The following is a 20,083-nucleotide window of genomic DNA, read 5'->3' on the forward strand; positions in this document are numbered from 1 at the left end:
TATACAAAAAAATTTTGGAAGCACTGACTTGTCATGAAGATTAAATGAATAATACATGTAAGGCAGGTATATAGTAAGAGCTCAAAAAATGTAGCATCATAATTATTACCATACTCATAATTATAGTCATCAATTAGCTCCTTGGTACAGGTTATCTGGGCCAGAAAAGGGATGTCTAGTATATTCCTAGAAACAGAGGTTTGCAAACTGCAGCCAGAGGTTCTGTCTGCCAGATTAGTCCAGTAGTGGTAGAAACTTCAGCAGACGATATATTAATTACATGGGGTGCATTTATTTGTATAAAATAGATTCCTTAGAGTTATCAATGGGCTCTTTGATGACTAAAATTTTCCTGGAACATCACAGGCTGGATTTCCATAGGTAGAGACCCTGTTGTTGCATTGCCTTTTTTGGTTGGTTTTAGTATTTCATGAAACCTGTTTTTTTTTTTTTTAAACACAAGTATCTTCCCATATATGAGAGTTTTGCCTCTTTTCCTCTTCACTTAGCTAAGAAACAATTAACTGTGAAACTTGGCAGAGGTAGGGTGAACTGTTATTGAATATCTGACTTATGTAACTGGACTATCTTCTCTTTGATTCAGTTCTTCGGCAATCTGGAAATAATTTGCCTTTACTCTTGTATATCTCCTGTCAAGGTGCACACAATTTGCTTAGATATATGGTTCTCTTAAAATCATCTTTAAACTTTTATCCATTCTCTGCTCCTTATGGTAGAGTTAAATCATATCTCAGGAGCTGAATTCTAGGATAGTGGTGGATCCTATTGCTTTCTACCAGAAGTCTTTAGGGACTATGTGGGTTGCTCCTCCACGAACTAATCTTTTAGACAGATATATATTTTTAGAGAGAGATGTATTAACCCAAAAGGATATTTCCTCACACATAAAAAATGTATTTATGCACCAAACCTGCTGGTACTGAAGGGTAAGATGTGGGATAAATCTACAAGAAACTTTGCATCTAGCCTGGAGGCCAACGTTATAGATTTTATTTGTATAGGATTCATGAATAGGATTAGCTTCTCTTTTCTCACTATGATGCTTAAGATGGACATTGTGAGAAAGTAAGAAGTTAGTCATTTCTTCACTATTTTAACCATTGGTATAGCTAGCTGTTCAGGAGGTTGTTTGCATTTAGATTATGGACTCACAGTGTAAGGAGGTGGAGAGGAACGAGGTGGACTGAGGGGCTTTCCCAAGGACCCTTGCAATTCTTCCCTCAGGTCCCTCAAGTGAGGGACAGTTCCTATTATGTATGAATGGATTGCTGATAATTAAAATGGATATTATCTCTGTCTCTACTGTCCTGGTATCTGGTTTGACAAGAATGTCGGACAGAGAAAAACAACTCTGGCCAAGTTAATGTGGTGGCCTTCCTAAATAAAAAGAAGTCATTTGGATTTTTATCAGAGTCAAGTTCTGTTTATGAAAAGCCTCTTGCTAAGTAAAAAGTCAGATTTAACATGACCTTGTGGAAAGATCTGAGTTCTGTTGTTCCACCCCATAAAGAAGCCAGATTCTGGGAGTTACACAAGGTACAAATATGGACAACGAGGTCATGGCAGCTCAGATGCCAAATGATAACTTGGTGACCCTGGGGAACCTGTCACCATCCTAGTAATTCTCCTTTATATAGCATACAATTTGGTAAATAATAAACCTAAATAAAACACCTGAGGAAGATTTCATGGCCTATGAACCATCCAAGAACTACTCTGAATGACAAGGTCTAATCTTAGCCAGTTGGTTTCTTATCTCTATAGGTTTTCTGGCTGGACCCAGAGTGTTCTAACTCGTTTGATTACATAAAACCTCTTTATGCCAACCAAGTTATAGATCTATTACTTTTTTAGATATTTTATTAGATATTTTATCTGAAAGATACGCTGGTTTTCTTCTTGGGAGACTGAAAGCCTGGGCTTCACAGGCTCATGTTCTACAAGAGAAGTAGGTTATCATTAGGCATTTAATAATTCTACTTTTGTCCCACATTCATATTCTTTATCATATTTTAAAGAACTCTATTAATGAGTCAGTGCTTCTCCTATCTTAGGAAATACAGATACATTCTTTTATGCTTACTTATTATAGTTTTATTGTCATAAATTAGAGGTGGATTTAGTAATGTTTACCACTGTTGTCTTATTATTGATAAGAAGGATTCTTGGTCAATTATACTAAAACCAAAATCATCATTTTTGATAGGCCTCCACCTGTAACTGATTTTGCCAACAATCCTATATGATAAGTTTACTTGTTCAGGTACCTTGGTATCTGAATATGATCATTTTAATTTGGAAGATACATTTGGTTATATTTTGCAGTCCTACCTTAATATACTGCCATATGCTAGATGCTACAGCAGTGCTGTCCAATAGAGATATAATGTGAGCTTCCAATAAAATTCACCATGAATAATTTTAAATTTTCCAGTAGTTACCCTAAAATTTTTTTAAAATGCAGGTGAAATTATTTTAAGCAAATAATAATTTGTATATTTATTTAACCCAATGTATCCAAAATATCATTTCAACATGAAGGAAGTATAAAAACTAAGGAGATACTTAAATTCATTTTCCAGACCAAATCTTTTTTTTTTAATTTTATTTATTTATTCATGAGAGACACACAGAGAGAGAGGCAGAGACACAGGCAGAGGGAGAAGCAGCCTCCATGCTGGGAGCCTGACGTGGGATTTGATCCCGGGTCTCCAGGATCACGCCCTGGGCTGAAGGTGGTACTAAACTGCTGAGCCACCCGGACTGCCCATCAGACCAAATCTTGAAGAAGTTACACAGGTGAAGTATTTCAGTGCTCTTAATACAAAGAAAGGTTTTCTTTCTGTTGAGCCATGCATTTGTCTTTCTGTTGGGGGGACACAGTGAATCAGAGAACTGATCATGCTACTCTGTTGTTTTGGTCAGGAGATAGAAAACTACAGTGAAATTTGATGGTATTTACTTGTGCACATAGCTTCTTTGTTTAAAGATTTTATTTGTTTATTCATGAGAGGCAGAGAGAGAGAGAGAGAGAGAGAGAGAGAGAGAGAGAGAGAGGCAGAGACACAGGCAGAGGGAGAAGCAGGCTTCCTAGGGGAAGCCCAATGTGGTACTCGATCCCAGGATTCCAGGATCACACTCTGAGCCAAAGGCAGACGCTCAACCACTGAGCTACCCAGGCACCCTGCCTATAGCTTCCTTAAATAAATAACACATTTCTCAGCTTCCTTTGCATCTAGGTGCAGTCATGTGGCTTTAGTTATTGGTCAATGTGATATAAATGAGTGTTTCCAGCAGTAGCTTCAATAAAGTCTTAAAAGAGTGGGGACAGAAAGGCCTGAGTGGCTTAGTTAGTTAAGCATCTGACTTCAGCTCAGGCTGTGATCTTGGGGTCCTAGTATCAAGCCCCTTGTGGAGCCCTATGCTCAGTGGGGAGTCTGCTCGTCCCTCTCCTTCTGTCTCTTCCCCTGCTCATACTCTGTCTCTCTCTCAAATAAATAAATAAAATCTTTTAAAAAAAGAAATAGGGGACAGACCCTCTCCTCACTCCCTAGTCTTTCATTTTGCCTAGAACACAGATGTGGTAGCTTGAACACTAGCTGCCATTGCATACTATGAGAGTAAGGGTCCTGGGGATAGTAGAGGCATGAGTGGGAAGAAGCTTTCTTTCTGGAGTCATCACACAAGCTTCAGACTGCTTACCTCTAGATTTCTTTTGTGTAAGAGAAAATCACACTTATATCTTGTTTAAGCTACTCTTTTTTTTCCCTTAAAGGAAGTATTTCCTGTCACTGAACTCTAATCTTATCTGACATACCAGGAATATAAATTTCCTTTGTGATTTTATAATGAATAGCAGAACTTAAAGGGAGGGAAAAGACAGAACAACTACTTCTTAGCCAACTTTTCAGTAAAACCTCTATCCTACAGAGGAAACAACACCATTTAGGTAGGAACAAAAGCATGCAATGGTTTGGAGTAGAGAGAATTTTCATACTCTTTTAAACTATTTCAACTTTACAGCATCTGAAAATGAATTTCTTTGAGACAGCTACTAATTTATCTTCTACTTATAAGATTTGTCTTTGAAATGTGTCTTTATAGTGAGAATTGAAATATAATGACAATAATAGCTGCCATCTATTATTATAATTTAATGTCTATGATGGGAGAAACACTATGCTAGGTGTTTCACACGTATTCTCTCATTTAACCCTTATAACTACCCTACAGAGTAAGAATTATTTCCCCCATTTCACAGGAAAAGCTCAGAAAAACCAAGTAACTTAGAAGCTGAGCTCGGATTTGAGTTCACTTCTATCTGAATCTTTCTGTCCCGAATCTCTGACAATTTTCCTAACTTTCTGACAATCAAGGAAGAGGTACCGGGATGCTGCCCTGTATATGCTCATTGCCAATTTTCTAGCTATTCAGTTCAAGTGCTGACAATGGAAAGGTGATATCTGAATTTGAACAAGCTTCTCTGAATGATATATTGAACAAAAGGTCTAAACCTGAGATTCCGAGACTTGTCTATTAACTATGGGCCTAATTAGCTGCACGACCCCGCATAAGTCATTCGACCTTTCTAGGCCTCAGTTTTCTCTTCTACAAGAGAAGGGGCAGAACAAGGTGATCTCTAAGATCTGATCTAGTAAAAACATTCCACGATTATGTCAGTAAGTCTGTCAACAAAGAAATGAACAAAGGGGAGACTGTTTGAAATGAAAGTAGGCAGCAGTGTTTAGAGTGCTTTAAAAACTCATTGCTTGACATGCAGAATAAGATTTAAAAAATAAATGGACTTAGCAGAGAAGTGTGGGAAGCTCTCTTTCATTGGTCAAACTGTTTCTTCTTAACACCACTGTTAATTTGACCACTATGGTTTCAGAAATATCTTTTGAATAATACTTCTCAAAATGTTCTTCTAATGTATATTAACCAAACGATTACTTGCATGGAATGAACTCATTTCAGTTTGTTGGACTCTAATGTGTTTACTCATACTTCAGTAGAAAGAATTCTTGATTTACCTGGAACTTAAAATTTTTTCTTCATTTAAGAGTAAAAAAAAGTAACTTACTAAAATATAGATTGAAATGTGAACTTAGCTGAAAAACACATTTTACAGAGGTGTAAATTGAGACCCTGAGTGGCTGATTTGCCTAAGATTACACTGGAAGTCAGACCTCTGCCAGAACACTGGAGGATCTGCTGTATGTAGAGTTTTCGTGAGGGTCCAGAGTGGGGAACAGATTATTAACTCAACTTTGAGCTGACACGGGATGGGAGATCAATATTTGACACCGATCTAGAAGAAAATGTGCCTTGCAAAAGACAGACTAGAAGAAAATGATCTGTCTGAGGCTTATGTCTAAAGATATTAAGTAATAAGCTTCCTCTGAGATTTCATGATCACTAGCCAAGTTTCATGTGGGCATTGGGCCCGAATTTATACTATCTGTATGGTCAAAAAAAACTGTAACCTGAGATCTTCTAATTTAAAGTTTACCTTGATTTTTCCCCATTCAGTGAAACCCTATGATAGTTGTCTTTCTCTGATTGACTTATTTCGTTTAGCATACTACCCTTCAGTTCCATCCATGTTGATGTAAATAGTAGGTATTCATCCTTTCTGATGGCTGAGTAATATTCTACTGTGTATATATATATACCATATCTCCTTTATCCATTCATCTGTCGAAGGACATCTTGGCTCCTTCCACAGTTTGGCTATTGTGGACAGTGCTGCTATGAACATTGGGGTATAGGTGTGCATTAAGGATGGCATGTGATGTGATAAGCACTGGGTGTTATATTGTTTGTTGGCAAACTGAATTTAAATAACAATAAAAATTTTATTCTGATACGTAGGAGACTGGTTCCTGACAGAAGCAAACATAAATCCTCCCCAGAGGAAAACTTTCTTCACATGGGACTTACAGAGAATCTCAATATATTTGAACTCACAATAAAAAATAATGGAAACAAGAAAGCAAGCCATCATATGCAAGAGTTGATAGAAACAACAAACCATAGACCCAGACCCATAGACCCTTGATATGCTACACTTATCTGCATATAAAATAACTATGTTTCATATGTTTAAAGAAAAGAGAGTAACCAGAAACAGGATTAAAGAGTAAGAAATTCCCCAAAATTAATGAAGGATATGTGAAAAAAAAACTAAGTTAAAATTTTATAAATAAAAAGTAATCACTGAAATTAGAAATTCAGTGGAAGGGTTAAACATCATAATAAACAGGGCTGGAGAGATATTTAGTGAGCCAGAAGACAAATTTGAAGAAATCATGACAAAGAAAAAGAAATGGAAAATAGGGAAAAGAAGTAAATGACAGAGAGGGCAGAGTGGGAGAGTCTCATGGAACTTCCAAAAGGAGGTAATAGAGAACGTGGGAACATCAAGATTTAGAGAAATAAAGATTAAACATTTTCTATGATTAATGAAAGACAAATGTTTCTACATTCAAGAAACTCAGCAAGTCACAAGCAAGATTAAAAAGAAAAACTAATTTGCAGTGATCTTTAGGACAGGACATTGGGCCACGAATTCTATTGCCAGCCACAACTCTGAAACATACAAAATAAAGTAAGTTGTCCTGGGTCTCAAAGCAAATTAGTTCCTTCAACTATCAAATGAGGAGACCACGACCTACTCTACTCATACCTTATGGCAGTATGAGAGTAATAGAAACCCTTTTGCTAGATTACTGAGAATTTGGAAGCTTAGGTACAAGTCAAGTTTTTTATAGTAGATGCAAAAACCCATTCAGAATTTCTCTGGGCTTCAGCTAACGTGAAGCTCAGCTTCTCTTAAGCTTCCTATCCCTCTTCTCCTTCTCTCCAATTACTCAGAATATTTGGAATAGTCCTTCAGGTATTTTGCAGGCATTTTGTATCATCACAGATCAATGTGCAATCTAAGATTGGATAATGACCCCATATTGTGTCCATAACGATGAAATGAAGAAAGTGAGTATGTATTTGGAGAAAAAACTTAAAGCCATCATATAAATGCAGGGTATTTATATTTTAGGAATGAAAGAATATTTCAATTTATTGGTGAGGGTAAATATATGGGATACTCTTCAGTAATTCCAATCATCTGATTTTGACATACAGAATTAGAACTTATTTTGATCCGTTCCGATGTCCTGGCCACTGGTTTTGCACAACTGAATTCTGGCTTCCTTTAATCTCTCATGCTATGTCCACTATAAAACCTTTCTACCTCTTTCTGCCCTGTCAGAGGACGGCTAAGCATCAGGTCACCCTATAGAGGTGGGCACCCCGGTCTCTACAGGATCCCACCTACAGGACCAAATACATCTTTTAGCTAGACTCTTTGCGGGTCTGTTTTCACTTCATGTAGATAAATAACAACTGAGAAAAAATGCCAAATAGCAAATGAACCCAAGATTCAGAAAAAGAGTTTGAATAAATGAGAGGAATGAATTTAAAGTGAAACAAAATTTGTCTACTGTCTTTAGATGCTATTGATCTGTACAAATGCAATCCTTATTAGCAACTGGACTTTAACCATGTAAATAAGCACACATCCTGACATTCATGATTACTTATATTTTCTTACCTCACAATTGCCACCTTATTTCAATATATGTCTTTGGTTTGAAAAACAATTTTCAAGCTTTAATGGCCTGGGATAGTCAGTAGAGTTAGCTCAGATTTACAGGGAGGCAGTTGCAAGTTTACCTCTCTGTTCCAACTTGTCAAATTGTCAAAAGTTCCACTGGATTTTGCATTGCTGCCTGCTAATGCTGGCATTACAGGTGTGGCTTTCATTATCTCAGAACAAAATGTAAAAGATGTATCTTGAAAACATTTGATATTTGATGTGCTTTGAATCACCTGACTAGATATACAATCTAATGGTCATTAAATGAATTCTCTTTTATAAAGATAATGGATTTTGAGTAGGAGAATATTTTGGGGCTCAATTTCTATTTTCACTTGAGACAAAAAAGGCTTAGGGGGTGACAAACTGTCTCTGAGTGGGATGTGTTGCTAGGAAATGATGATAATAGTGTGATTTTTTCCACTTCATACCTACCTCCCAAAGATATATCTGTGGATTTAGTCTTACACACTTAATTTGACTTGTAATTCTCTTAAGGATGGTCTTGGGTTGTATTCTAGTGCCACCAATGAACTTCATTTATTGATTCAATAATCTAGAGTTAATGTTTTGGCTTCACTGTAATGTTAATGGTGTAGCCACTGTATTAAGCAGGGTTTTTTTTTTTATTAAATCAATCAAATCAGAGTCACCTGAAGGTTTATTCTTTACTCTTTTAACTGAATAGAAAAAAATTTGCTTTACAATAAATTTGATCAGAGATGTTATACTTTGAATAGCAAGTTAATGAAGCCCATACAGGGATTAGTCACAAGCTTTTGGTCCCTGTATGCTAAAAAGCACTATCATGTTTCAGTGACTAGCTGTCTATATTTTAGCTTTTCTTTAAGTACAGGGAATTTGTCGCATATTGCTAACATTTTTGCTAAGAGAAACATTTCTTCTGAGAGCTCAGTTACCGTTCCTAAGAAATTCAGGTGTGTGTCCAAAACCGAATGGGGAAAAAGTACCTGCACCACTAGGCTCATATCTTGTTTCAATTTGGTAACTATCACTTTTCTATTGAAGATGAAAAATTCTAATTATTCGAGTAGATGTTTCTCCTCACTGGCCTGATGAATGGCTACACAGTTGTGCCTGTAGCATGTGCGCTACATTTGGAACAAAGCTTCTTTATCAAACGGCATTTATGACTCTCCTGTTACTGTAATATCTGTAGGAAAAATACAGTGTACACACTCATCATGTCAAATGGTCTGATCAATACCTGGAAATTGCGGGAAAGTGATACATTGTATGTGGTAGATATGTACAGTCAGATGAAGATCCTTTGATTATTGGCACTTTCAATAAAGGGGAAAACTCATAATGTTTTTTAAAGCATATGGTACTTGTATAATCAAGGAAAGTTTCCCTGGCAAAAATAATTATATGAGCCTCTTACAACTTCCTCTTCTAATTATCTGTTTTATTATTATATGCATATCACCATCCATTAGGGAATACTTAAAAACATAATGAGACATTGTTATAATGAAGATATATATATATATATATATATATATATATATATACATACATACACACACACACGTGTGTGTACGTGTACCTCTATAAACAGAGGTAAACTCTCAAATGACATGGTCTATATATCAAAGTGTGGATGTCTTTAAAATGAAAACAAAACTATTTACAATTAATATTTTTTCACTATGAACAATACAGAGTTAAGAGAGGTTATGGACTGTATCCATGAACCATTCATAATCAATGTCAAAAGCTCAATGTACAGGATCAAGAATCATAGATCTCAGTGTTAGAAGGGGCCTCAAGGGCCATTTGGCTAATCTACCATCTCACAAATGGGGCAGCTGAGATTCGAAGAAGTGAGTTACTCAAGATCACTGTGCTGTGAATACACACACACACACACACACACACACCTTTACTGTCATCTCTCAGAATGGACAAGATGGTCACATGTCACAGGCTAGCCTGAAAACAAATATCCTTATAACAAAGCCTTATGGGATCTTTGGGAACTAACCCTGCTTGGTACATGATGATAGTACCTCATATGGTTTCTGCTGTATAGCAAATAGAATTTTCAGAAATATCTAGGGCTGAATGTTCCATCTCTCTTTAGTTGATTAATCTACTTCTAAGACATAGTATAATGAGAGAGGATCACAGAAGAGAAGAGCAAGAGTTGTCCTCTCTACATGAATGCTTACCTTCTATGAATTTCACTGTCAGTTATCTAGGAGTAACAATAGGGTGGCTCAGAGGAAGTTTCATCAAGGAGAGAGGACTACAAAGCTCTGAACTCTGCTTTTATGTTCCCCCTCAAAGACTATGGGACCAGGAGAAGCCAGATTTTATGAAAGAAATATAGTAGATGCATTTTGAAATGACAATAGCTTTGGTTAGGGCTAATATTCCTCAGTATAGGTTTAATGTATTACCGAGATTTCAGGGCAAGGAGCTCCATTTTAAGGGAGCGTGATTTGACTTGTGGTATATCCAAATCTCAACCATGTTATAACAAGCTTCAAATATGTTCCTCTTGAGGTTTTTTTAAAAGACTAATGAGTTAACCTTTGTGAAGTACCATGAGACACTCAGGTGAAAGAAACCTATATCTAGTATCAATCCAGTGATGCTAACAATACTCAATGCGCCTGCAAAACAGACGAGAAATAATCAGTAAACCATTCATTGCAGTCCTCTCAGTATCAGAGCGGCACAGTTCACACGCTAACAGCTAAGCTTCATGTGCTTAGAGGAAGAAAATGATCAATGGCAAAGAGCATATCCACCTTTGAAATGACATGATCCATTATAAGAATCAGATGTTAAATTGCTTCCTGTACTGAGCACACTCAATTAAAAGTCTGCACAGTGAGATCATCTTGATGGTTAAATATGCTCTGTGGGAACAACCTTTATGGAGCTTAAAAATCACAGAAGGACTATTCCTACTGTGACACTAGAGATTTGGAAGGCATTTCCTTCCCCTATTTTTCAATTTGGTAGTTTTATTAGGAAGGCTTTTGCCAGAGAGGCTGCTGAGTTTTGGGTCATACCTACCCACCCTTTTGCTTCTTTGAGCAAGAGATGTTTCTAAGTGTTCTTTTTCTATTGGGTCCAAAATGGATGAATGTGGCTTTCATCCAGGATCTCCAGACAAGAATGTGTCATTCATGCACTTGATATTTGATGCCCTTCATCTCCTTGAACTTTCTCTTTTCTGTAAGCTCATCTATTCACTGGACTCCCAGCTCCTGTCTAACTCTTCCTTCTTCCTTTGGCAGGGGTGACGATGGAGGGCTGAAAACAATGCCAGACATGGAATGAAATCAAACAGAACTGGCTTCTATTTACAGGTTTCTAACTAGCCAAGCCTTTGGTCTTGGACGAGTTACTTAACCTCTCTGGCCTCAGGTTCCTCATGTTTCAAAAACTTGAAACATATTCATTGTTGTTGTTTTTTTTCTAGTTTTCTTTATTTAAGTAATCTCTCCATCCCATGCGCAGCTCAAACTCACAACCCTGAGATCAAGAGTTGCATGGTCTTCCCACTGAACTAGCCAGGTGTCCCCATTGTTCATTGTTTACCACTTGTCTCACCCTGCCAGACTGCAAGCTTCAGTAGTGCAGGAATCTGTTCTCCTCACTGAGGAATCTCAAGATCCTAGCACACAACACATAGTAGTTGCTTGATGAAAATTTGTTTAATAGATAAATAATTCATTTCTCCATTAATGGTGTTGCCATTCATCCAGTCTCCCACTGCAGACATCACAGAGTCAGTGAAAATTCCTGCCCCCCCCCTTACACATTTCCGGTAACCAAGTCCTTTTTCCTAGCTTCTCTCGTATCCCATATCCATCCTTTTGTCTACATCTGTGCTTAAATTCCCTTATACCAAGTTTTCAACATTTTTTACTATATTCTCCAATACAAATATGGTTGGGGTGCCTGGTTAGCTAGGTGGATAAAGCATCTGCCTTCGGCCTCAGGTCATGATCTCGGGGTCCTGCAAATGAGCCCCGCATCAGGCTCTCTGCTCAGCAAGGAGTCTGCTTCTCCCTCCCCCCTATTCTTTTCCCCCACTGGTTCCCTCTCTCTCTCTCTGAAATAAATAAATAATAAATAAATAAATAAATAAATAGATAGTAAATAAATAAATAAAATATCAAAAAAATACAAAATACACGGTCATGATATTAACCTCCCTAAACCCCTTCAATGGCTTTGCCATTGTCCTCAGGACCAAGTCCAAACTCCTAGGTGTGGCCCCTTCCTGATACGCAAAGTCTTTTGCGACCACTTCCTAGACCTTGAAGTAACACAAAATATACCTTGCACATTGCATCTCACTTAGGGAGAGACATTTTAAATCTTTGTTCACGATTGTCTCCCAACTGTGGATATGTTTCATCGCCTCACATGCTGACAGGGACATAGTAGGGACTCGATAACTGTTTGGCAAATGAGCAATTAAGATGAGGAGATTAGAGCACTGTGGTAACTTTCACCTATGGGCACACCATTTAACCTCTCTGTGCCTCTGAGTATTAGAATCCTTAGTGATGCTGGGCAGGGGGACTAGAGACCACCACATCTCTGAACCATTGAAGCAGGTATCTCTGCACTCTCTTCCACACCTAGTCTTCTATGGGACTATCACTTGTCCTCATCATTTGATTCATTTGGGTGGGTAAGGGTGATTTGACGTGAGGGAGGAGTAGGGTAGGGTTTAGGGTACTTCATCTGGAAGTGAGGAGGGGCGAGTGTAGAGACACAATGGTAATTAGCCTTTTCTTCCCCTTCTGAGTGATTTCTGCTGACAGGATTGGTGCATGTCTTTGTGTATTAGGTGGAAGGGGTGGGCTGAGGAAAGAGAAACTCTCCGCACAATGAATTTTATGTTGATTCGTGGGAAATACAAATATTTGAATTTGTACAACTGGTGACTGGTATATTGCCAAAGGTTTTGGCCAATTCTGAGGCATCAGGAAGGACACAGAGAGATGTGAGTGGCCTTAGGGAGAAATCATATGATACAGAATCACTATTCAATCAAGAAATGTTTATTAGGTCATATATAAAGAGGTAAGTTTTTGAGTAAATGTTAAGAAACTTCTCATGTTAAAGATATCTCCATGAGATACTGGTGTTCTCTAGGGTCTTGACTTTCTTCATTCCCATTTTCTGCGCTCTTCTTGGACCATAATGTGCATTCCTAAGGTCTGAACTATATCCCAAATATGTGTGTCCAGTTCAGGATTCTCCCATAAGCTCCATTCTTGACTATCAATCCCTCACTGGGCACAGCCACCTGGATCTTTTGCAGATACCTCTAACTCAGCATATCCACAGCTGACCTCACCAAGTCCAGTCTCTATGCCCACACCCATTTTTCTGCCTGGGCTTTTTTGGTCTCAGTTGGTGATGCTTTCTTTTACCTAGCCACCCAGGATAGTTATCCCTGGCTCCTCTCTGCCCCTCATCTGCTATGGTAACTCCCTCCTGGTCTGTTTCCACCTTGCTATTTTCATGGCGGCAATTTTAGCTAGGCCCTCTCTAACACTTCACTCCTGGTCTACTCTAATAATCACACTGCACTTGTCCCTTACGTCCCCACATCATGCATCTCCAATACATCCTCTCACTTGCTGTCAGAGCGGTGGATCCACATGCGGCTTATTATAAACCACTCAGTGGCTTCCTATTGTGTCAAGGGGAAATGCAAATCCTTTAGCATGGTGTGTAAACAAAACTGCCTGCGTTCTAGCTCCTGCCCATGTCTCCTCTGGACTCCTAGGCTGCAGCTATACCCAATGACAACTGTGTCATTTGAATTCACATCTCTATTTCTTTAAGTTAGTGCTTCTGCCTGGAATGTTCTTTCCCCTCTTGTCCACATGATAAACATGTAATCATCTTTCCAATGTTGATTCAAGTGTTGACTTTTTCAAAGTCTTGCCTGACTACAGGGCCTCTTCTCATAGAAATACCCGATGGCTCCCTCTGTGTTCTGCGGCACCTGACTCTGCACATAGTCCGATGATAAGATTTTTTTTTTATATGGTGAATTAGGTGATGGGCTCCTAGAGAAGGGGATAGTATAGTACAGTACAATGGTTGAATGTATGGAATGTGAAACCAGAACACCCTAATCCAGATTTAGACTCTGATACTTATTATCTGGCTGACTTTGAACAGGTTATTTAACCTCTATGTGCTTCAGCTGTCTCGTTTGCAAAGTGGACACAATTATAGAACTTATCTCACAGGGCTGTTGTAAAGACCAAAAAAAAAAAAACCATGTATAACACTTAGAATAGTGCTTATTACATAATAATTATTTGTGTGCTTTAATAATAATACATATGTAAATATTCTTATTTTAAACTTGAAGCTCTGGATATACTGTATCTAAAACATGAAAGGATGTTCAATAACATTTAGCAAGTAAATCAGTAATCAAGTTAGAGTCATCCTATACAGTCCCATCATACCCAGCTACCTTCTTTCTCTAACCATTTTCTAGCTTGTTCTATGTATCTCTTCCACTAGACTATAAGGTTCTTTTGTGCAAGAGCCACAGCCATCTTGTCTGCCGCTATATCTCCAGCACCAAGCACCATGCCAAGCACATATATTTGCTCAGTAAATAAACGAATAATTTTTAAGGTTTGCATTTTAGTTACTATTACACTGTCTTTATCATTTTATCCATTTCTGAAACTGTAAAATGCAATCATCTCTCCCATATTATTTCTACATGAGGCAACAAAATTTTGTACAGTAAAGTATTATGTTAGAATTAATGCTCTTAACAGAGGGATATTCTTGTTTCTTTACAGCACAGAACTGCTGATTTTTTGGTTCATAAACTAATTCAGTGTACAGGAAGTCTCAGAGAGCTTCTAATCTTTTCTGTTTAGCACATGGCATTTTATATCCTCAACAAAATTCATAGGCAGAGGTTCTGTAGGAGTTATTATTTATTAATTCTACTCATTTCATGAGCACATAGCCTGAGGATAAGAAAAAAAAGTATAAAGAATGACCCGTTATCTTTAGTTTAGATGGAAAAACAAGTCATGCACACAAATACCTATATCATGATGCCATTTTTACTCTCTAGCAATGAGTACAGTATGATTTCAGAGGATCCTCTCGCTGTGATCAGGAGAGGTTTTAGAGAATAGCTAAAACTGTAGTTGATCTTAGTGGAAGGAATGGATTTTCATAGGTGGAAAGGCACCAGCATTCCATGCTGAGGAAAGGGCATAGAGAAAAGTGTGAACATGTGATATCCTGGGAGTGAGCAAAGCATATAAGTGTCCTTTTGCAGAAGGAGGGATTTATGCAGGAAGTGGAAGCAGAAGACAGGCTGGAGATAGAGCTTTGGAACAGTTTGTGGTGGGCTTTTTAATAACAGAGTAGGATATCTGAAGCTTATCTCTAGACAGTGTAGATCTATAGCTAATTTTAAGGTAGGGAATAGGAAAAGGAAAGCCAAGTTGTGGGAATAGCAATTGGGCGGCAATATGGCAACGTATAAACAGAGTTCCCGAGCTAAGTTCCATTTTTTAAGTGATGGAACACCCAGTGGAAATACTCAGCAGATGACTGACAATGAAAGATAATTCGAGTTTAGGGGAGATACATATTTGAAATAACCTGTATAGAAATGACTGCAGGAAGTCCCTTTTGACCCATGAAGGCATACAAATCAGACTTTGAGGAGTACTACCTGAAGGCAAAGACCAGTGAGAATTTGGGAGTGGAGGAAGGGAGAGAAAGAAGTAACTCCAGTGTACCTGTTGAACAGTCAGATCCTGTCCACTTGGGATCACAGCTGCACACTCCAGCGTCCAGAAGAAAAGTCCCGTGTCCTGAGCACTGCTCTTGACATATAGGAAGTGGGGTTTCACAGTTGACTCCTCCCCAGCCAGTAGAGCAGTGACATTCTCCTTTTACACAGATGCCATGGCTGGAACACATTGGGTCTAAGCAGTCCTCTGAAGGCCCAAAAAGGAGAAAAAGGTTAAAAGTGAACAGATGTGGCCTGCATACCTTAGGATAATGAAACTGAGACAGGCACACTGATTTCCTAATATGTCATGAATACTGTTTTAATCAGGTAATAAAATGTCTCATTCAAAGGTATTCAAACCAGAAGATTATTAACACTTAAAAATATGGTAGAGTTTCATAAAGGTTGCATCCTAAAATTAGAAGACTAAGGAAACCACAAATATGTTGTATAATATTGTGATCAGTGTGTAGTCTCCCACACATATGGGTAGGTGCACCAGTGTGGGCCTTTGATAGGAATTCCTCAGCTTTGTGAAAAAGCCCAAGAATTTTTGGGAAGTCATTCCTTGTCTTTTTTGAAATTGGAATCAGCTCTGAGAAATGGCTTTCACTTGATGTGACTAGAGAAGAAGATATACTTAGTAAACATATACAGAATATAAAATAAATAAATGAATATATAAAATACACAAATATACTACATATATAAAATGCCTAGAAATATAAAAATATTTATATATAAATATATAAAATATTAAAATGCACATATCTTTTTTTAAGCTTAGATTATTAGGTATTAGGTGAGCTGATTACTGTTGCATGAAATCATACAATGTAATGAATTTATTATAATCTTTCATTAATTTCTTAGGAGCACTGAAAATACAACATTTGTAAACCTAATTTTAAAAATTATTAAAGTTTTTTTTTCCCATGCCTTCTTCCATCAGGATGCTGTGATATAGTTGTCAATGTTTTAGAATATCACAGATGCAATTCTATTTGTCTCTGATTCTGTGAGTTTGGAAATTTTTGGACACATTCTAACAAAGCTATAAACTCTTAAGAGTAGATCTCTGTGCTTGCTTTGAGGAAAACTGTTTTGTGCTTTTAACTGAATGACCATTCCATGGGAAATGGAAAAGTTGATTTCCAAACTTCTACCTTCCCAATACAAGTAAGATGAGACTAAAATAACTCCCCATTATGAGGATGTATGTTTTGAATTACTTTTCCAGCAGTGGAATCAAACTGATAAAACCTGCCTTCATTTGCAAGACCAGTCTGGTCTTGGGTGTGGCCTATGGTCATGGAACATAGTAAGGCTAACTAAGCATTATTATAATTAGCGTTATTGTCATTATAATTAACCTCAAATCTCAAGGTCATTAGCACAAGGCTTTACTACTGAGCTAATCAGCAAATAAATACTAAAAGGTACGCCTAATTTTATTTCATTCATTATTTGGAGCGAGAGGGAAAGTCTAAAAGTACAAAATATTGTTTTAAAAGGAGGCCATTTTGTTATATTAAAACACAGCAACTACTTTAACAAATAAAATGTTTAATTTAGTATAGTTTATTTTATTAAAAGGCCACCTTCAATGAGTAGGTAAGTCACTTAAATCAGAAGCACGAGATCATATGGCTGAATGGGCCAGCAGGCAGCATACATGAATGAGATGAACTGGATATAAGAATCCGGTGTGTTCGGAGTGAACTGAGAGGAGTATCCAGTTTAATAGAAACTGCTGTTTCTTGGTCCCAGGTGATTGTCACCATGTAGGAACATGGGCCCAGGGTTATCAGATTTTCCAGTTGTTCCAGAGATCAGAAAGAGAGAGAGGTTTTTATAGGACACTTCTCTATTTTTATATTTGGCAAATAGATCACATTAAAACAACAACAACAACAACAACAAAAATACTACCACCATCACCACTGTGTGAACCAGAAAAAACCCATCCATAAGCCCAGTTCAGCCTGTGAGTTTCTGGTCTGTAGTGTTTGACTGAAAATATATTTTTTTTCTGTTGTATTTGACAAGTTCATACTGTTAAATATGGTGAGCATTCTTTCTTGCTATCTTGGTTATTCTACAAATTTTCTTAGCGATCCCTAAAAGGGAAATGTAAGCTAAGCTATTTCTTCAACTGCTCCCAAGTTTTAATTAGAAGGGTCCAAATTAATTAGGTTAAACATTTTCATGGCGAACTATAGGTATTGTGAGAGATACCATGTTCTGGTGAACATGCATATGTCCACATCACATCAGAATTTATAGCTTAAATATGATGATTGTGGTTGGATGACCATAAAAATTTCCAGAGGTACTCTGGTGCCCTGTCTAGGCCCAATGCCATTCGTTGGAACAGATATAATCTTCACACCAAAATTCTATTGCTAACGGGAGGTGGAAAGCTAAACTCTTGGAGCAGAATGAGATTAAACCCTTTAAAATGCTGTGTAATAGTCTTAATGAGCCATCTTTAAAAGGCAATTATAGTGCATTTTCAGCAGCCTCTTTCCTGAACAACGGTTGTGATGAGACCATCTCCCATGGTAATGGTTTAATATTATTTCTAAAATCAGTCTTATTTGAGGAATGTGGCATGAAAAAGATCTGATTACTAGTAAAGTTATTTTTCAATGTGTCTCTTTAAATGATAAAACTATTGCCATTTCAAACTACATTTGTGCGTGTGTGCGTAAAGGTTCCTTTGGGGTTAATTGTAATATAAAGGCACTGCCTTGAAACTCATTAGTAGTAACTTGGATTCCTTAGGCACGGAGGTCAAGTTTCAGCATGAGGTATGTAAAAATAAATAATATAAAGCAATGATAATAATAGTAATTACAAATCGCTCCCAAAGAAAACATTCAACAAAATGGTTCCAAATGTGCATATATTATTATTTTTATATGTGCTTTAAAGATGTAGCCTAATGTACTATGTAATAACAGAAGCACACGAATTAACACCTAATATCATCAACATGGAAATGCTCAAGTTATATAAGTTAAAAATAGAGGGGAAAATGCCATTTTTCCTTAGCACTCTGCAAGTGTCACAGATACAGCCTCGTGTTAATATTAGAGACTGTCAGAAGAGACATGAACTCCCCCGACTCCAGCCCTTTGCTCCACGTACTAAAGACATATTGAACATTTACAGCTTGCAAAGACGACTTGCATCTCTACTAGAAGCACAGAATGACACTTGGACAGTTCGGTGAGAGAAAAGCCTGAAGCAATAGATGAAAATGGGGCTCTGACCTTCCTCGCATATTTCTCCTTTGTATCCTGGCACACAGATGCAGACTCCCATGATGCAGGTGCCGTGACCGAAGCATGTTGGGTCAATGCATTGCTCTTCTGGAACGTCGCACTCTGGCCCCTTCCAGCCATTTCGGCAGACACAGTGTCCTTTCTCGTATTCTCCATTCCCGCCACATAGCACAGGGCACGAATCTGAAGGTTGGCAAATGAACTTGTAGTGTTCTCAGAATGCTTTTAAAATCTCCAAAGGGGCATTACTCTATTGATTCTTGTATAATATTTAGGCAAAAATTTGTTCTATTTCTGTCTTAGCCTTTATTAAATAGGCACATATTTGTGATTGCAGACAGAATTTTCCTCTTTTATGGGAGTGGGGTAAGGATAAGATATAAAAGTATCCTGAGTGGAAAAATTATGTCAAGTATTTGTTTTTGATCCCACCATACTCTTAAATAGCTATTATTATTATTATTTCAAGCTAGGTTTTTTTTTTTCCTCTTATGGCTTTTCTACCTCAAACAGATATATGTTACTTTTATTTATTTATTTTTTTTTTAAATTTTTTTTTTTTTTTTTTTTTATGATAGTCACAGAGAGAGAGAGAGAGAGAGGCAGAGACACAGGCTGAGGGAGAAGCAGGCTCCATGCACCGGGAGCCCGACGTGGGACTCGATCCCGGGTCTCCAGGATCGCGCCCTGGGCCAAAGGCAGGCGCCAAACCGCTGCGCCACCCAGGGATCCCTATATGTTACTTTTAAAAAGAAAAACTTAAAAAATGTAAAAACTGATAAATAGGGGAGTTATTCATGTTATAAAACGTTATCTTTAAAAAGCTGTATATTTAAAAAGATTTATGCTGGGCAGATGTCTATTCCCATGACACTTCATGCAGATCTTTATTAGAATACTTACTCTGCATTGTCATTGTTCGCTCCCTATTAAAACTATGGGCTCCTTGAGGACAGGACCTGTATCTTCTGTCCTATTCAATTTATAATACCAGCCACCATCTTCACTCCTAATCCCTACATTTGCTAGATTTATCATGCTCCTAGGAAGCCAGCAAGTGCCACAGAATTGTCAACTGAGCAGAATTTAATCTAAGGAAACTGAGTGGCTGGGAAACCTGAGATTAAAGCATTAGCAGACTGAGAACTCTAAGAATATATTGAAAATGACTGGAAAGCACCTCTATGGTAATAACTGTAAGCCTATGGGGAAACACGGTGTGATTTACCTAAAGCTTTTCAAGAATTAAACTATGGGCAAATCTAGGAAACAGTAAAGTTTGCCAGGCTTAACTTCTGACTTGCCAGCCTTTACTTTCTA

General features: G+C 37.6%; 1 protein-coding gene across 9 annotated transcripts in view; it reads right to left on the reverse strand.

Annotated features, from left to right (window-relative positions):
• TENM1 (teneurin transmembrane protein 1) overlaps positions 1 to 20,083 on the reverse strand; it is an 802,950-nt gene that overhangs the window by 240,769 nt on the left and 542,098 nt on the right. For all 9 annotated transcript variants that reach the window (XM_041741541.1, XM_041741545.1, XM_041741547.1 and 6 more), the window contains 2 exons: positions 18,752 to 18,946; positions 15,478 to 15,678 (listed from right to left, as the gene is read on the reverse strand). In XM_041741541.1, the coding sequence (XP_041597475.1) occupies positions 15,478 to 15,678; positions 18,752 to 18,946 (396 nt within the window). The remainder of the gene's footprint in view (positions 1 to 15,477; positions 15,679 to 18,751; positions 18,947 to 20,083) is intronic.

This window comes from Vulpes lagopus, chromosome X (assembly GCF_018345385.1).
Source record: "Vulpes lagopus strain Blue_001 chromosome X, ASM1834538v1, whole genome shotgun sequence".
In the NCBI taxonomy this organism is placed as follows: Eukaryota; Metazoa; Chordata; class Mammalia; order Carnivora; family Canidae; genus Vulpes; species Vulpes lagopus.